This window comes from Salmo trutta, chromosome 19 (genome assembly GCF_901001165.1).
Source record: "Salmo trutta chromosome 19, fSalTru1.1, whole genome shotgun sequence".
Classification (NCBI taxonomy): domain Eukaryota; kingdom Metazoa; phylum Chordata; class Actinopteri; order Salmoniformes; family Salmonidae; genus Salmo; species Salmo trutta.
This window is the reverse complement of record NC_042975.1, coordinates 16468491-16481650: the sequence shown is the minus strand read 5'-3', so window position 1 is coordinate 16481650 and position 13160 is coordinate 16468491. Positions and strand designations below refer to the sequence as shown.

The 13160-nt window shown below is 41.8% G+C and overlaps 1 protein-coding gene across 2 annotated transcripts; it reads right to left on the bottom strand.

The window, feature by feature from the left end:
- Window positions 1-3464: 3464 nt before the first annotated feature.
- Window positions 3465-11780, bottom strand: klhl35 (kelch-like family member 35). Of its 2 annotated transcripts, none has more exons than XM_029699906.1 (7): window positions 11542-11780; window positions 9704-10596; window positions 9044-9228; window positions 8241-8359; window positions 7836-8024; window positions 4653-4841; window positions 3465-4082 (listed from the first exon to the last, which is right to left on the bottom strand). In XM_029699906.1, exons 1-7 carry the CDS (start codon window positions 11560-11562, stop codon window positions 3885-3887), a joined length of 1794 nt encoding a protein of 597 aa, XP_029555766.1. In that variant the 5' UTR covers window positions 11563-11780; the 3' UTR covers window positions 3465-3884. The 2 variants fall into 2 exon arrangements, with proteins under 2 accessions (XP_029555766.1, XP_029555767.1); XM_029699907.1 differs by having other exon boundaries at window positions 11556-11780.
- Window positions 11781-13160: the final 1380 nt, after the last annotated feature.

The following is a 13160-nucleotide window of genomic DNA, read 5'->3' as shown; positions in this document are numbered from 1 at the left end:
ACTGAAAACTGTCTGAGATTTTAGCTCACCATAACAGCACTGTTGCAGACTACAGGGAACATTGTCAGTTTCAATTATCTGATATCCATTTATCCAGAAATGTATTCAATACCTTCACTGTAGGAAAAACAGATTTATTGGAATCTCACACTTAAATTAATAATAATCAAAAATACTTAACCTAGTCAGCCAAAATGTAAGCAGAAAACACTGGAAAACAACAATGGCATGTCATTCACATTGTATAGGTATGAGCTGGAAAGTTTGCAGTGATTCCTTCATTCAAATGGAAAGTTAAATCAGCATTAGAATACAATTAAAAAAAAGTGATTAGGGAGTTCAGGTATGTACATCATACACATACAGTATGTTTCATATTGAAGTATGGGATTTCCTGTCTGGAAGTGTCGTTCAATTCAAATTGTGACCTAGTTTCTTCATACACTAAAACATTTACTAAAAGGAAACTATATGAATACATAAAACTGACCAGGTTAGAGTGAAGATAAACGTTCAAATAAGTTTAATCTACAAAATAAGTATTGTTACTGTTAAAAAATAATTAATTTGTGCTATGTGGTCAGTGTTCTATCGTGGAAATTCAGTACTGAGAGAGACTTGGTCATTTCTTCAAACAATCATCTTTATGTAATATCGATGAATTATTGCAATAATGAAACCGTCGGCTGTGAGACCATAACTGATAAGGAAAAAACAGATATTATATAGGCCCTAAAAATGCTTAGTCAGTCATTTCTAACCTTCCCATAAGCCCCCTTGGTTCATGTCCTGGTTATCTGCACGGGATGTTGTTTAACTTCCAACCCACCTTAGCTTCCCAGAAGCCAGGAAGATGAGACAATGAGGCATTGTTCTAAACTCTTCCAGGCTATCTCTATCTCGGGCCTCACACACACCACATCTTGGAAAACAATACTGGCATGTCAATCACATTGTATAGGTATGAGCTGGAAAGTTTACACAGTGATTCCTTCATTCAAATGGAAAGTTAAATCAGCATTAGAATACAATAAAAGGAACACATCACATCTTGTCTATGAAATGCCAACTTTAGGTTTTTATCAGCAAGCCATTGTCAGCTCAAGCAAAACCCATTTTCCTTGGCCATACGCCCAGACTAACTGCAGGTAGCTAGAGTGGAAACCATCTCTTTAACAGTTGCCAGCCCAAGCTTCAAAAGACTCCTCTCAGTTAACTCAGAAAGGAAGAAAGAGAGTCCTAAGAACCTTACTCTATTTCATAAAACAACCATTTGGTGCATAAACATAACATAATCTTGTAATTATGCTATCACAGTTCTTAAAAGTACTGTTCTGTTTTCTCTTTTGATAACTTGGTCATTGTGATCTGTGAGCATCACTGAAAGTTTATGGGCTCTATTCAATCCGTATCGCGGAAGTTCAGCGTTATAGCGTGATTGAAATTTAAAGGCAACGTTCCTGCGTTAGCGGAGTCTGTATTCACGCGGTAAACACTGCAAATGCCGGCTCAATCGGAAATTACCTTTACATTTCTATTACGCTTCAGCACTACAGATTGAACAGAGCCCTGAATGTATGCAAGTCTCCCATTTACATCAATAAATGATTAAATCCGAGTTATGCATGTGGATCTCAAGTTAGGATTCATGTCTGAAGTGCTTGTTGATCAATGTCAGTTCATATGCTGTCAGTTATGAGGCAATAATGACTTAAAATGCAGGAACTGAAGGACCTGTCTGCTATATTAAGTGCTGAGGGGTGAATCCTGACTTAAAATTTTCTAAGTCAAAATCATATTTGAGTGGAAATTAGGATTTTCCCCTTAGACTGTGTGTAAGCAATACATACAAATAGACGTGGCCACTAAACCATCACAAACATTTGTCTCAGATCATTTAACTGAACCTGAGTCTAAATCAAAGAGTAAGTAAGGGTGGCCAGAAGCCTACTTTTCTCACGCTTCAAATGACAGGAGACTACGGGTAGTGATAATTCATCAGAACACTAGAAGTCTCTATTTAGTTCATAAGAAGTCTTGTTTCACTATCTGTTTCTAACCAGTAATTACAGGCCATCAACTGTGGAATGTAAGCCTTGATGTGATTCTATCATGTCTCATCTGCACTTGATATGGAATCTCCTCCCTCTTTGTATCTGTGTGGTATACCTGTCACAGAGCACACTGCATTGTGCAATTTTATATCTCCAAAATGGCACCCTACTCCCTATATAGTGCACTACTTCTGTTCAGAGCCTTGGTCAAAAGTAGTACACTATAGGGAATAGGGTGCCATTTGGGACACAAGCACAGAGTTGACAGTGAGGTTCCTCATATGACAGTCTTGTTGAGGTCATTGTCAGGATCGAGGCCAAATGGAAGTTAAGCAAAAAATGCAGGCTGGCAGGTTCCTAAAGGTGCCATTTATAAAAAACAATAGGCACTCACGGAAACCTTCCATTGAAGCAAGGTCACTAAAGTGAGCAAATGTGTAAGTGTACAGTACCTTTCGAAAGTTTGGAGTCACTTAGAAATGTCCTTGTTTTTGAAAGAAAAGCAACATTTTTGTCCATTAAAATAACATCAAATTGATCAGAAATACAGTGTAGACATTGTTAATGTTGTAAATGACTATTGTAGCTGGAAACGTCAGATTTTTTTATGGAATATCTACATAGGCGTACAGAAGCCCATTATCAGCAACCATCACTCCTGTGTTCCAGTGGCACGTTGTGTTCGCTAATCCAAGTTTATCATTTTAAAAGGCTAATTGATCATTAGAAAACCCTTTTGCAATTATGTTAGCACAGCTGAAAACTGTTGTTCTGATTAAAGGAGCAATAAAACTGGCCTTTAGACTAGTTGAGTATCTGGAGCATCAGCATTTGTGGGTTCGATTACAGGCTCAAAACATCCAGAAACGTGTGCACTCCTCTTTCTATTCTGGTTAGAGCCAGTTTGCGCTGTTCTGTGAAGGGAGTAGTACACAGCGTTATACGAGATCTTCAGTTTCTTGGCAATTTCTCGTATGGAATAGCCTTCATTTCTCAGAACATGAATAGACTGACGAGTTTCAGAAGAAAGGTCTTTGTTTCTGGCCATTATGAGCCTGTAATTGAACCCACAAATGCCAACGCTCCAGATACTCAACTAGCCTAAAGAAGGCCAGTTTTATTGCTTCTTTATTCAGGACAACAGTTTTCAGCTCAGCTGTGCTAACATAATTGCAAAATGGTTTTCTAATGATCAATTAGCCTTTTAAAATGATAAACATGATTTAGCTAACACAACGTGCCATTGGAACACAGGAGTGATGGTTGCTGATAATGGGCCTCCGTACGCCTACGTAGATATTCCATTAAAAAATCGTCCGTTTCCAGCTACAATAGTCATTTACAACATTAACAATGTCTACAATGTATTTCTGATCAATTTGATGTTATTTTAATGGATGAAAAATTTGCTTTTCTTTCAAAAACAAGGACATTTTTAAGTGACCCCAAACTTTTGAACGGTAGTGTATGTTCTGGCCCTCTTCCTCAATGAAATGGCATCTAATAACATATTACATAAATACACAACTGACAAAGCATTGAAGCAACGACCTCAAAAGGTCTGAGGCGTCTCTTGTCGCCTCTTATCATTCTTGTGGTCTATAGATGGGGGAGGGAGTTTAAGTACTTTCATCCAATTGTAGCAGGCTATGGGAAGATGATTCAGTCAACTGCCTATCATCAGGCAGCAGCCCAGGTTCTGGGGTGAAGTTTCCCCTAGGTACAGAGCTAGGATCAGCTTCTCCTCCCCCAATACTAACTTTAACCATTAGTGGAGAAAATGCATAACTGACCCATGATCAGCGTCTAGTGGCAACTTCCACCTACACCTCAGTGGGTCCTCTTTGGTGGCCACTGGGTGACAGTGACACAACCGTGGTAGCTGACACTGCGTGACATGGGCTTCTCGTCTGTCAGCTTGCCGCTCTCAGGACAGTAGGCCCAAACCTGGTCGGTGGCCGAGGCACAACTATCTCTCCCCCCGACGATGTAGACCTTCCCCTCACACACAGTCAGGCCACAGCTCTCCTGATAGACAGACACAGAGACATAAGGGTCAGGGGCCTTATTCATAAAGCGTCTCAGAGTAGGAGTGCTGATCTAGGATCAGGTCGCCCCTGTCCCTGTGATCTTGTTCATTATGTTCCAAAAGTTAAAACTGATACTCAGCACACCTACTCTGAAAAGCTTAATGAAAACGGTCCCAGGTTTCCTTTTCTTGGATAATATGTCATTTGGAACTTCCTGACTGAATGAATTTCAACCCATACAAGCCAAACTAATATGTGACAGGCAGCTCCAAAGTCATGTGGCTTTAGACGCTTTACACCCCACAAATTATAAATGAATGGCCTACTGCTCCTCAACTCCTGTTTCTTCTCATATGTGGCAATTATAATCACATTCGCTGTACACGGGTGTCTACATGGGGGTTGTTTTTGTTGTGATTTCAACAATCGTGATTGTAAATCCTTATCTGGCAATTGACAAACAGGAGTTGTCAAAAGCAATTTTATGTAAAAAAAACTATTTTATGTAAAAAGCTATTTTATGTAACCCACTGGTTACACCTACTAGTTTAGTATCAAATTCACTTACCAGTTTCATTGGTAAGTCCACCACTTTGCTCCAGGTGTCTGTCTTTGGTGTGTAGCTGTAAATCTGGTCCAGGAGGCCTCCCACCACATAGATGGTGTTATTGTGTGCGGTGGCATTGATGCATCTCTGAGAGAAGGGACAGGATGACACATAACGCCATTGGTCCTCTTCTGTGTTATAGCACTGAACCTGCATGGACCATAGAATTATATTTAGAACAGACACTATGACCAAAAGTATGTGGACACCTGCTTGTCGAACATCTCATTCCAAAATCACTGGTATTAATATGGAGTTGGTCCCCCCTTTGCTGCTATAACAGCCTCCACTCTTCTGGGTAAGCTTTCCACTAGATGTTGGAACATTGCTGCGGGGACTTACTTCAATTCAGCCACAAGAGCATTAGTAAGGTCGGGCACTGATGTTGGGTGATTAGGTCTGGCTCGCAGTCTGCATCCCAATTCATCCCAAAGTTGTTCGATGGGGTTGAGATCATGGCTCTGTGCAGGACAGTCAAGTTCTTCCACACCGATCTCGACAAACAACTTCTGTATGGACCTCACTTTGTGCACAGAAAAGGGCCTTCCCCAAACTGTTGCCACAAAGTTGGAAGCACAGAATCATCTGGAATGTCATTGTATGCTGTAGTGTTATGATTTCCCTTCACTGGAGCTAAGGGGCCTAGCCCTGAACCATGAAATACAGCCCCAGACCATTATTCCTCCACCCCCAAACTTTACAGATGGCACTATGCAGTTGGTGATCTTAGGCTTATGTGGGGCTGCTTGAGCATGGAAACCCATTTCATTAAGCTCCTGACGAACAGTTCTTGTGCTGACGTTGCTTCCAGAGGCAGTTTGGGACTTGGTAGTGAATGTTGCAACTGAGCGAGGACAGACTATTTTTACTCGCTATGCACTTCAGCACTCTGCGGTCCCGTTCTGTGAGCTTGTGTGGCCTACCACTTCGCGGCTGAGCCGTTGTTGCTCCTAGACATTTCCACTTCACAATAACAGCACTTACAGTTGACCGGAGCAGCTCTAGCAGGGCAGAAATTTGATGAACTGATATGTTGGAAAGTGGCATCCTATGACAGTGCCACATTGAAAGTCACTGAGCTCTTCAGTAAGGTCATTCTACTGCCAATGTTTGTCTATGAAGATTGCATGGCTGTGTACTCGATTTTATACGCCTGTCAGCAATGGGTGTGGCTGAAATAGCCGAATCCACTCATTTGAAGGTGTGTCCAAAGACTTTTGTATATATATTGTATAAAACAATAGGATCTCTATGGTATGGACAGCACAAGCAGGGTTGTTTATGAGAAGGTTAAACATAAAATTAGGTGTGCTTAGAGATACAGAGATCACATATTAGGCATTACATTTTTTTTCTTCCCGTATGCATGTGGATATAAATAGCAAATGTTCCCTTTATTATGTATTATTAGACATTTGGTATGCCTTTAAAGGGTTTTCTTATAATATATTACTTTTGGGGATGGTTTCCTGATTACAGATTAAGGCTAGTCTAGGAGTAAAATGAATTCTCAATAGAGAATCTCTATTGAAACTGCTTTTTAGTCCAGGACTATTCTGTGTCTGGGAAACTGGCCTAAAACGCACTGAACCTCTATGGACAGTAAAAGTAGGGTCTTGTAAGAAATGGCTAAACACTACATTTGACTAATACTACAGTATTGTGTGTGGCTTCCACATCAGCAGAACAACAGCAGATCCACTCGACACAAATAGTGCGTCTGTTTTGTATGCAAATACTAAATGAGGGAGTTCTTAATGGAGTATGATAGTGTTGACAGTTTGGAATGCTGCTGGTTTCCTGGAATCCATTCTAAGAATCGTGTTAAGGCAAGCCCGAAGGCACATAGAAAAGCATCTTTTGATCTTTAGAATTTGGTTATAGCCTACAGTCCAATGAGCATTACAGTATAGAGAACATCTTCAAATGGACAACAAGATGTGACATGAAAGTAAGTAATGTGATTCTGAAGGTGTTCTTTGGAAAAGGTCACTTCCATGACCACTTCCACAAAACTTTCCAAGAAATTCCACAAAAGCAAAGCAAGGCTCTCTATGTCAGAATTTAAGAACCTTGGTTGACATTTAATATATCTACATCGGGAGTACTTGTCATTCTATAATCCAGCTATTGTTTGTTTAAGCCGTTGTCTAAGTGTGGTGTAGACTAGAATATTTATTTTAATTTTATTTAACCTTTACTTAACTAGGCAAATCAGTTAAGAACAAATTCTTATTTCACAATGACGGCCTACCCCGGCCAAACCCTCCCCTAACCGGACGACGCTGGGCCAATAACGACGCTGGGCCAATAACAACAACACGTGCTGGTCGATGATGAAATGTCAACTATATTGCTATTCTGTTCTTAAACTTTAATCGTGATTTCATGATATGTGTGAAGTAAAGCAAATAGTTTTTATGTAATAGCTTACCTCAACTCTCAATACCCTTTTTACACTACCATACCACCCAAACCGTACTGTGCTGGCTCAGGTCTTTTCTTTTCTTTTCACACATGATTCCAGCAACTATGGTGGATGCGTAACTCAGTTCACCTCAGTTCAGTATTCTGAAAAGGGTAATCTAACCTCTACTGTATGCCTGACCCGTTTCGGGGAGAAATTTCCCATAGGTACAGATCTTTTGCCCGTGCTACAGATGCCTATATCGGTCCATTAATACAGGACTAGTAAAGGCCCAGTGCACAGATTTTGTGTGAAAAAAAAATTCTTAAAAAAATATTAAATACATTATTAATGTATATTTTTTTATTCCGATATTTCACGGGGGCTGCAGCATCCTCAGCACCCCTACTTCCTGCAGCTATGTCCAGGTATGTCATGAAATTGCACAAGTGGGGGCGTGGGCATTGCCTCTTTTGTTCTCTATTTCTCCTCTATTGTTCCTCAAGCGAGGAGGCTGATGGCATAACGGAATCCCATCAGACTAACTCCTTGAATACCCTACTCCTTGAAGTTTGCAGTGTACTTTCATGTATTTATATTTGTGATATCGCTTCTCCAACATTAAAAGTAAAAAAATTGCTGGAGGGGGTCTTTAACCATTAGTGGGGGAAATGCAAAACTGACCCATGATCAGCGTCGAGGGGCAATTTCGCTCTACACCACAGATTCCAGCTCACCTTGTTGGTATTGCAGTCATTGTTCACGGCCCCACCAATGACGTAGAGCTTGCCAGAGCAGCCCACAACAGCCGCTGAGCTCACGGCCAGCAGTAAAGGGGCTACAGTCCGCCACTGGTTGTCGTAGACGCTGTAGCACTCCACATTGGACAAGCGCTCCAGCCCATTGAAGCCTCCCACTGCATACAGCTACAACCACAAACACACGCACACAGCTTAACTCAGTACAATTCTTATTCTACCCAGTCTATGGTCAAATTGCAAACCAGCTGCTCGGACTCCACAAAGATTCATTATGGGAGAAATCCTAAGCGCTCACAACGCTGACTTGATCACAAATGGATGTCAATCATTATGTGGCTTTGTATCCACAAAGGGAGGCAACTGGAACAAAGGCAGGCTCACCTTTCCAAGCAGAGCAGCCATCTTGTGCCTCCACCTGGCCTTGGCCAAGGAGGCGACTCGAACCCAGTGGTCCACCTGGGGCATGTACTTCCACACATCCGAGCTATTCAACTGGCCTCCTGCAGGACGATACAATCAAGTCAGGGTCAATATGAAGGCTATCAAGTGTCTCAGAGTAGGAGTGCTCATCTAAGATCAGTTTTGCCATTTAGATCACAATGAATAAGTTTTAATGGACACTCCTACTCTGAGACTCTTGATACATATAGCCCCATATTTCAGAACTGAGACAGTGGCCATGTTTAATAACTTTCAAAAATGCTACTGTATTCCCTTGCCTTGGGTTTTCTTATAGGCTTTGGACATGGCTGTCTGGGTAAATAAATCTAGAGCAGAGATGCTATGGAAAAGCAATTAAAGACAAACCACATTGAAGAAAAACATGCATTTCCCTTTGAATAAGCAGAAGCTCTGTCGGTTGACAGTAGAACTGACGTAAGGTGTAAAAACAGGTTTGACAGAAATGTGCTTTGCACAATAACAAACATGGCTTGTTCACAGCTATTGCCCTGATAAAGTATGAATAGCTTATTATCTAGGGGACAGTTCCTAAACATCTACCATTACATAATACTAATATTTTGGTAGCACTTTACATTACAGCATGGGATAAAGTTGTAATAACATGGTAATAGTATGTTCACAAGTAATTGTCAAAGATAAAATACTAATATAAACCTATAGTAATATGCACCATCGTCTCATCTTGTGACGATCAACATTTCCTTATAACAGTGGCACACCTGACACGTATACTTCATTCTGCAGTTCACAACTGGCAAACTCGGACTTAGAGTATCCTGGGATGGTGGCACCGGGCACCCAGTCTTTGGTGTAAGGGTTGAGTTTCTCAGTGAAGGACAGTCTGGAGAAGCCGTTTCTGTCACAGCCTCCGATCACCACGATCACCTCCGCTCTCCCCATGCACCTGAGCACAGACAGACCGACAGACAGAGTGAATATATTTGAACTGAAAAACTGAGAACAAACTGGACAACAATACAGACTCCCTGAATATGTACTAGTACTTTTACAAATGAATGTGACTATTAGTGATATGAGTCCACAGCAGAGACATACCACAACTGTATTTTCGCTCATAGAAGAATTCCCTCTTCTCTCTCCTTTACTTTGTTTTGTTTTCAGGTTAGAAAAAGGGTAGCAAAATCCTGGTCCTGAAAGAAGTTATGTTCCAGCCTAGCACTTGATTTAACCAAATATCTTATCATCAACACTTTCATTAGCTGAACTAAATGTGTTTGCATTGGGATGGGAAAAAAGCCTCCACACCCTGTAGCTATTCAGGACCAGTGTTAGCGACTACTATAGAGCATTATTGTACATACATACATACATACATAAGGCTGGCTGATGTTTTTGACACCAATGGCTTTAATACTGACTTTCTCGGTCTGGTCCGCACAGAGTCCACTTCCCTCCCCAGGACATGGTACATCCTGGCCTCCTGCAGCAGTGGCCGGCACTCCCTGCAGTCCTGGACCAGGTCGTCCGACTCTATCACATTGACGAAGAAAACAGGGTCCACCAGAGGCAGACGCACCAGCTCCAACAGGTCCTGGAGGGCCCCTTTCCTTTCTGTAGGCACGTGGTGCACCCATTTCAGCACTGCCTCCACCAACACCTCCTCCTTGTCCACCTGGAGTTGTTCGCTGGTCAGAAGCTCCACCACACGCTCTTTGGCTAAGCTCAGGAACTCTTCGTGCTTGTAGACCTCCACAAAGTCCCTGTACAACATAGTCTGGCACTTGTCTGCCAGAGGCGTGATGAGGTACGAGCTAGCGAAGTCCATGATGCTTAGGCAGTTGGAGTGGTCCATACGCTCCTCCAGGAACTGCACACACGCCTTGCTGAGCACACTGACACCCAGCATGTCGGCGGCGCCAAACACGATTTCCACGTTGGCCTCATCCAGCACCGCCTTGCCCTCATACACGAAGTTGAGCACCGTCTCCATGGTGGAGGCACCTATGCCCTGGATGCACACCAGCTGCTGGCGGCTCTCGCGGAGCTGCCCGTTGAACATCGTGCGGAAGTAGATGCTGCCGGCGCTGAGGATGGCGCGGTGGCATGGGAACTCACTGCTGTCCACCTGCAGGACCATGTCGGTGAAGGTGCCGCTGCGGCGGTAGATGTTGAGCACCTGGAGGATCTGTTCTGCGTGGCGTGGGCCCTCGCAGAAGCTCATCTCTTTCCACTGGGGTTGTTGGTCGCCCTGAGGCAGAGGTTGAGGCTCGCCATTGCTTCCAAACCCCATGGTGAGGAATGGACGAGGGAGCTGGAGGAAGGGAGAGAGAAAGAGTGAGGGAAGATGAGAGTAAAGAAAGGCTTAAAAGTCTTGGATTAATTAATGTTGTACAGTTCTAGGTCAAATCTATTTTTTTTCATTTTGGTGTTAAGGCTTCGACATTGAATAAAGCTGATTTTAACATTTGAATTAAAGTGAAATCTGACTTTGATTTTATGGTGAACTATCCCTTTCATTGCATATGCTTAATAATTAAAGTCACTTTTGCAATGTTTAAAAAGAATTGTGCACAGAATAAGACCAGATACTCCATAAGAAAACTATTGCCACTGTAGCATACATTTTATGGTTGCTCGTTTTGAATTGGTAGACGATTGCGCACCGATAACACAATAATAAGCCCTCTACATGCACAGGCGGCACAGCATGAAATTTGATAGCCATGCACTGCAGCTGCTCCCTGCACGATAATATCACGGCGGGGACAGCCAATCAGCCTTCCAGGCAGCATGCGCTGTTATGGTTCTGATCCACACCCTTTGTCAATCTATTGAGAAAAAAACGTGAATAGGCTATACAGCATTCACAACCTGGTCGTTGGCTTCTTTTGAATGTGGTATATAAAAAGTAAAAATCCAAACGGAGTGTTTTCTTTATTTTGTACTATCATGAAATAATAGGCTATTTGCTTATTGACTGGAACAAACGTATTACTTGAATACAAATAAGATTAAACATACGCTGCATAATACGAAACTATGTTGTTTGTTGTTCAGATAATTAACATTTTACATTAAAAAAATAACATTAGCCTACAATATAACTGTTTTCGAAATCAGTGTTTCTTTGGTTAAACTAGACACTCACATGCAAACTTATTTTCTGGAAAAAAATAGGCTAGTCCTAAATGAATACAATAAGGTAATAAACGAGCAATCAGCCATGCACAATAGCACAAAATATTATAAAATGTACCTTCAAGACTTCACCTGGCATTGATGGGAAATTAGGCTATGTTGCCTAAAACCAATAACGGTCGATCATTCACCGACAAGAGCAACTGTTCAGGTATCCTACAAAGGAAGTTACACACTAGGCTTTTTATATGATTGCCGACAGGGAAGATGCGAATACAGAAAATAAACAATAACCTGGAAGTTCACGTGAGGTATCCTGTGCAATAATAACCGTAGCCTAGTCTACCTGTCTCGACCACTGAGGTAGCGACTGAAAGAAAGGGGGAGGAGCGTAGACAGCATCAGTTATGTCCAACAAACACAAAGGGGATAAATTAGTGGCTATGCCAGTAGGTCTACTGTGGAATCAGACGTATATTCATTCCCCCACCCCCTTGTTACCCAGACCCAGTGCTTTTCACAGCCTCCACAAAGCAGATGATTTCAGGTTTGTCTGAACGGGGCTATCAGGTAGGCCTATTCCTGTTTTTTGGTTGCAAATCACATTTCCCTATGATATAATAAAATATATGATATTCTATTTCATTTCATTATATTACATTCTTCTAAGACCTGAGTAGGGCTCCGTGGAGGTGTTTTATTGATGTGTGCCTCTCCTCTGATCCTGTGCCCCTATAGGCATACAAAATAATAATAATAGTAATTGTATTTCATTTGTATAGCGCTTCTCATTACAAAAATAATATCAAACTGCATGAAAAGTAAAAAATACAAAAAACAAATATAAATTGATAAGATGGAAATTGAATGTCTCTGGTCAGCTTCAGATGATGGAAAGGGAGTTGATGCAGTTTGGGTTGGAAAGGGTTTTAAAATAGTTTAAAAATAGAGTTTTAAGTGTTATTTAAAACTAAAAGCACATTATTGTACAATAACCATAATGATATCACCTCTATAATATCACCAGATTTTTTTGCAAAAATAAATAATAATTAAAAACAGATACCTTATTTACTTACGTAAGTATCCAGGCTCTTTGCTATGAGACTCAAAATTGAGCTCAGGTGAATCCTGTTTCCATTGATCATCCTTGAGATGTTTCCACAACTTGATTGGAGTCCACCTGTGGTAAATTCAATTGATTGGACATGATTTGGAAAAGCACACACCTGTCAATATAAGGTCCCACAGTTGACAGTGCATGTCAGAACAAAAACCAATCCATGAGGTCGAAGGAATTGGCCATAGAGCTCCGAGACAAGATTGTGTCGAGGCACAGATCTGGGGAAGGGTACCAAAAAAATGATTCAGCATTGAAGGACCCCAAGAACACAGTGGCCTCCATCATTCTGAAATGGTCAAAGTTAGGAACCACCAAGACCCTTCCTAGAGCTGGCCGCCCGGCCAAACTGAGCAATCGGGGGAGAAGAGCCTTGGTCAGGGAGGTGAACAAAAACCAGATGGACACTCTGACAGAGCTCTAGAGTTCCTCTGTGGAGATGGGAGAACCATCCAGAAGGACAACCATCTCTGCAGCACTCCACCAATCAGGTCTTTGTGGTAGTGACCAGACAGAAGCCACTCCTCAGTAAAAGGCACATGACAGCCCGCTTGGAGTTTGCCAAAAGATACCTAAGGACTCTCAGACCATGAGAAACAAGATTCTCTGGTCGGATG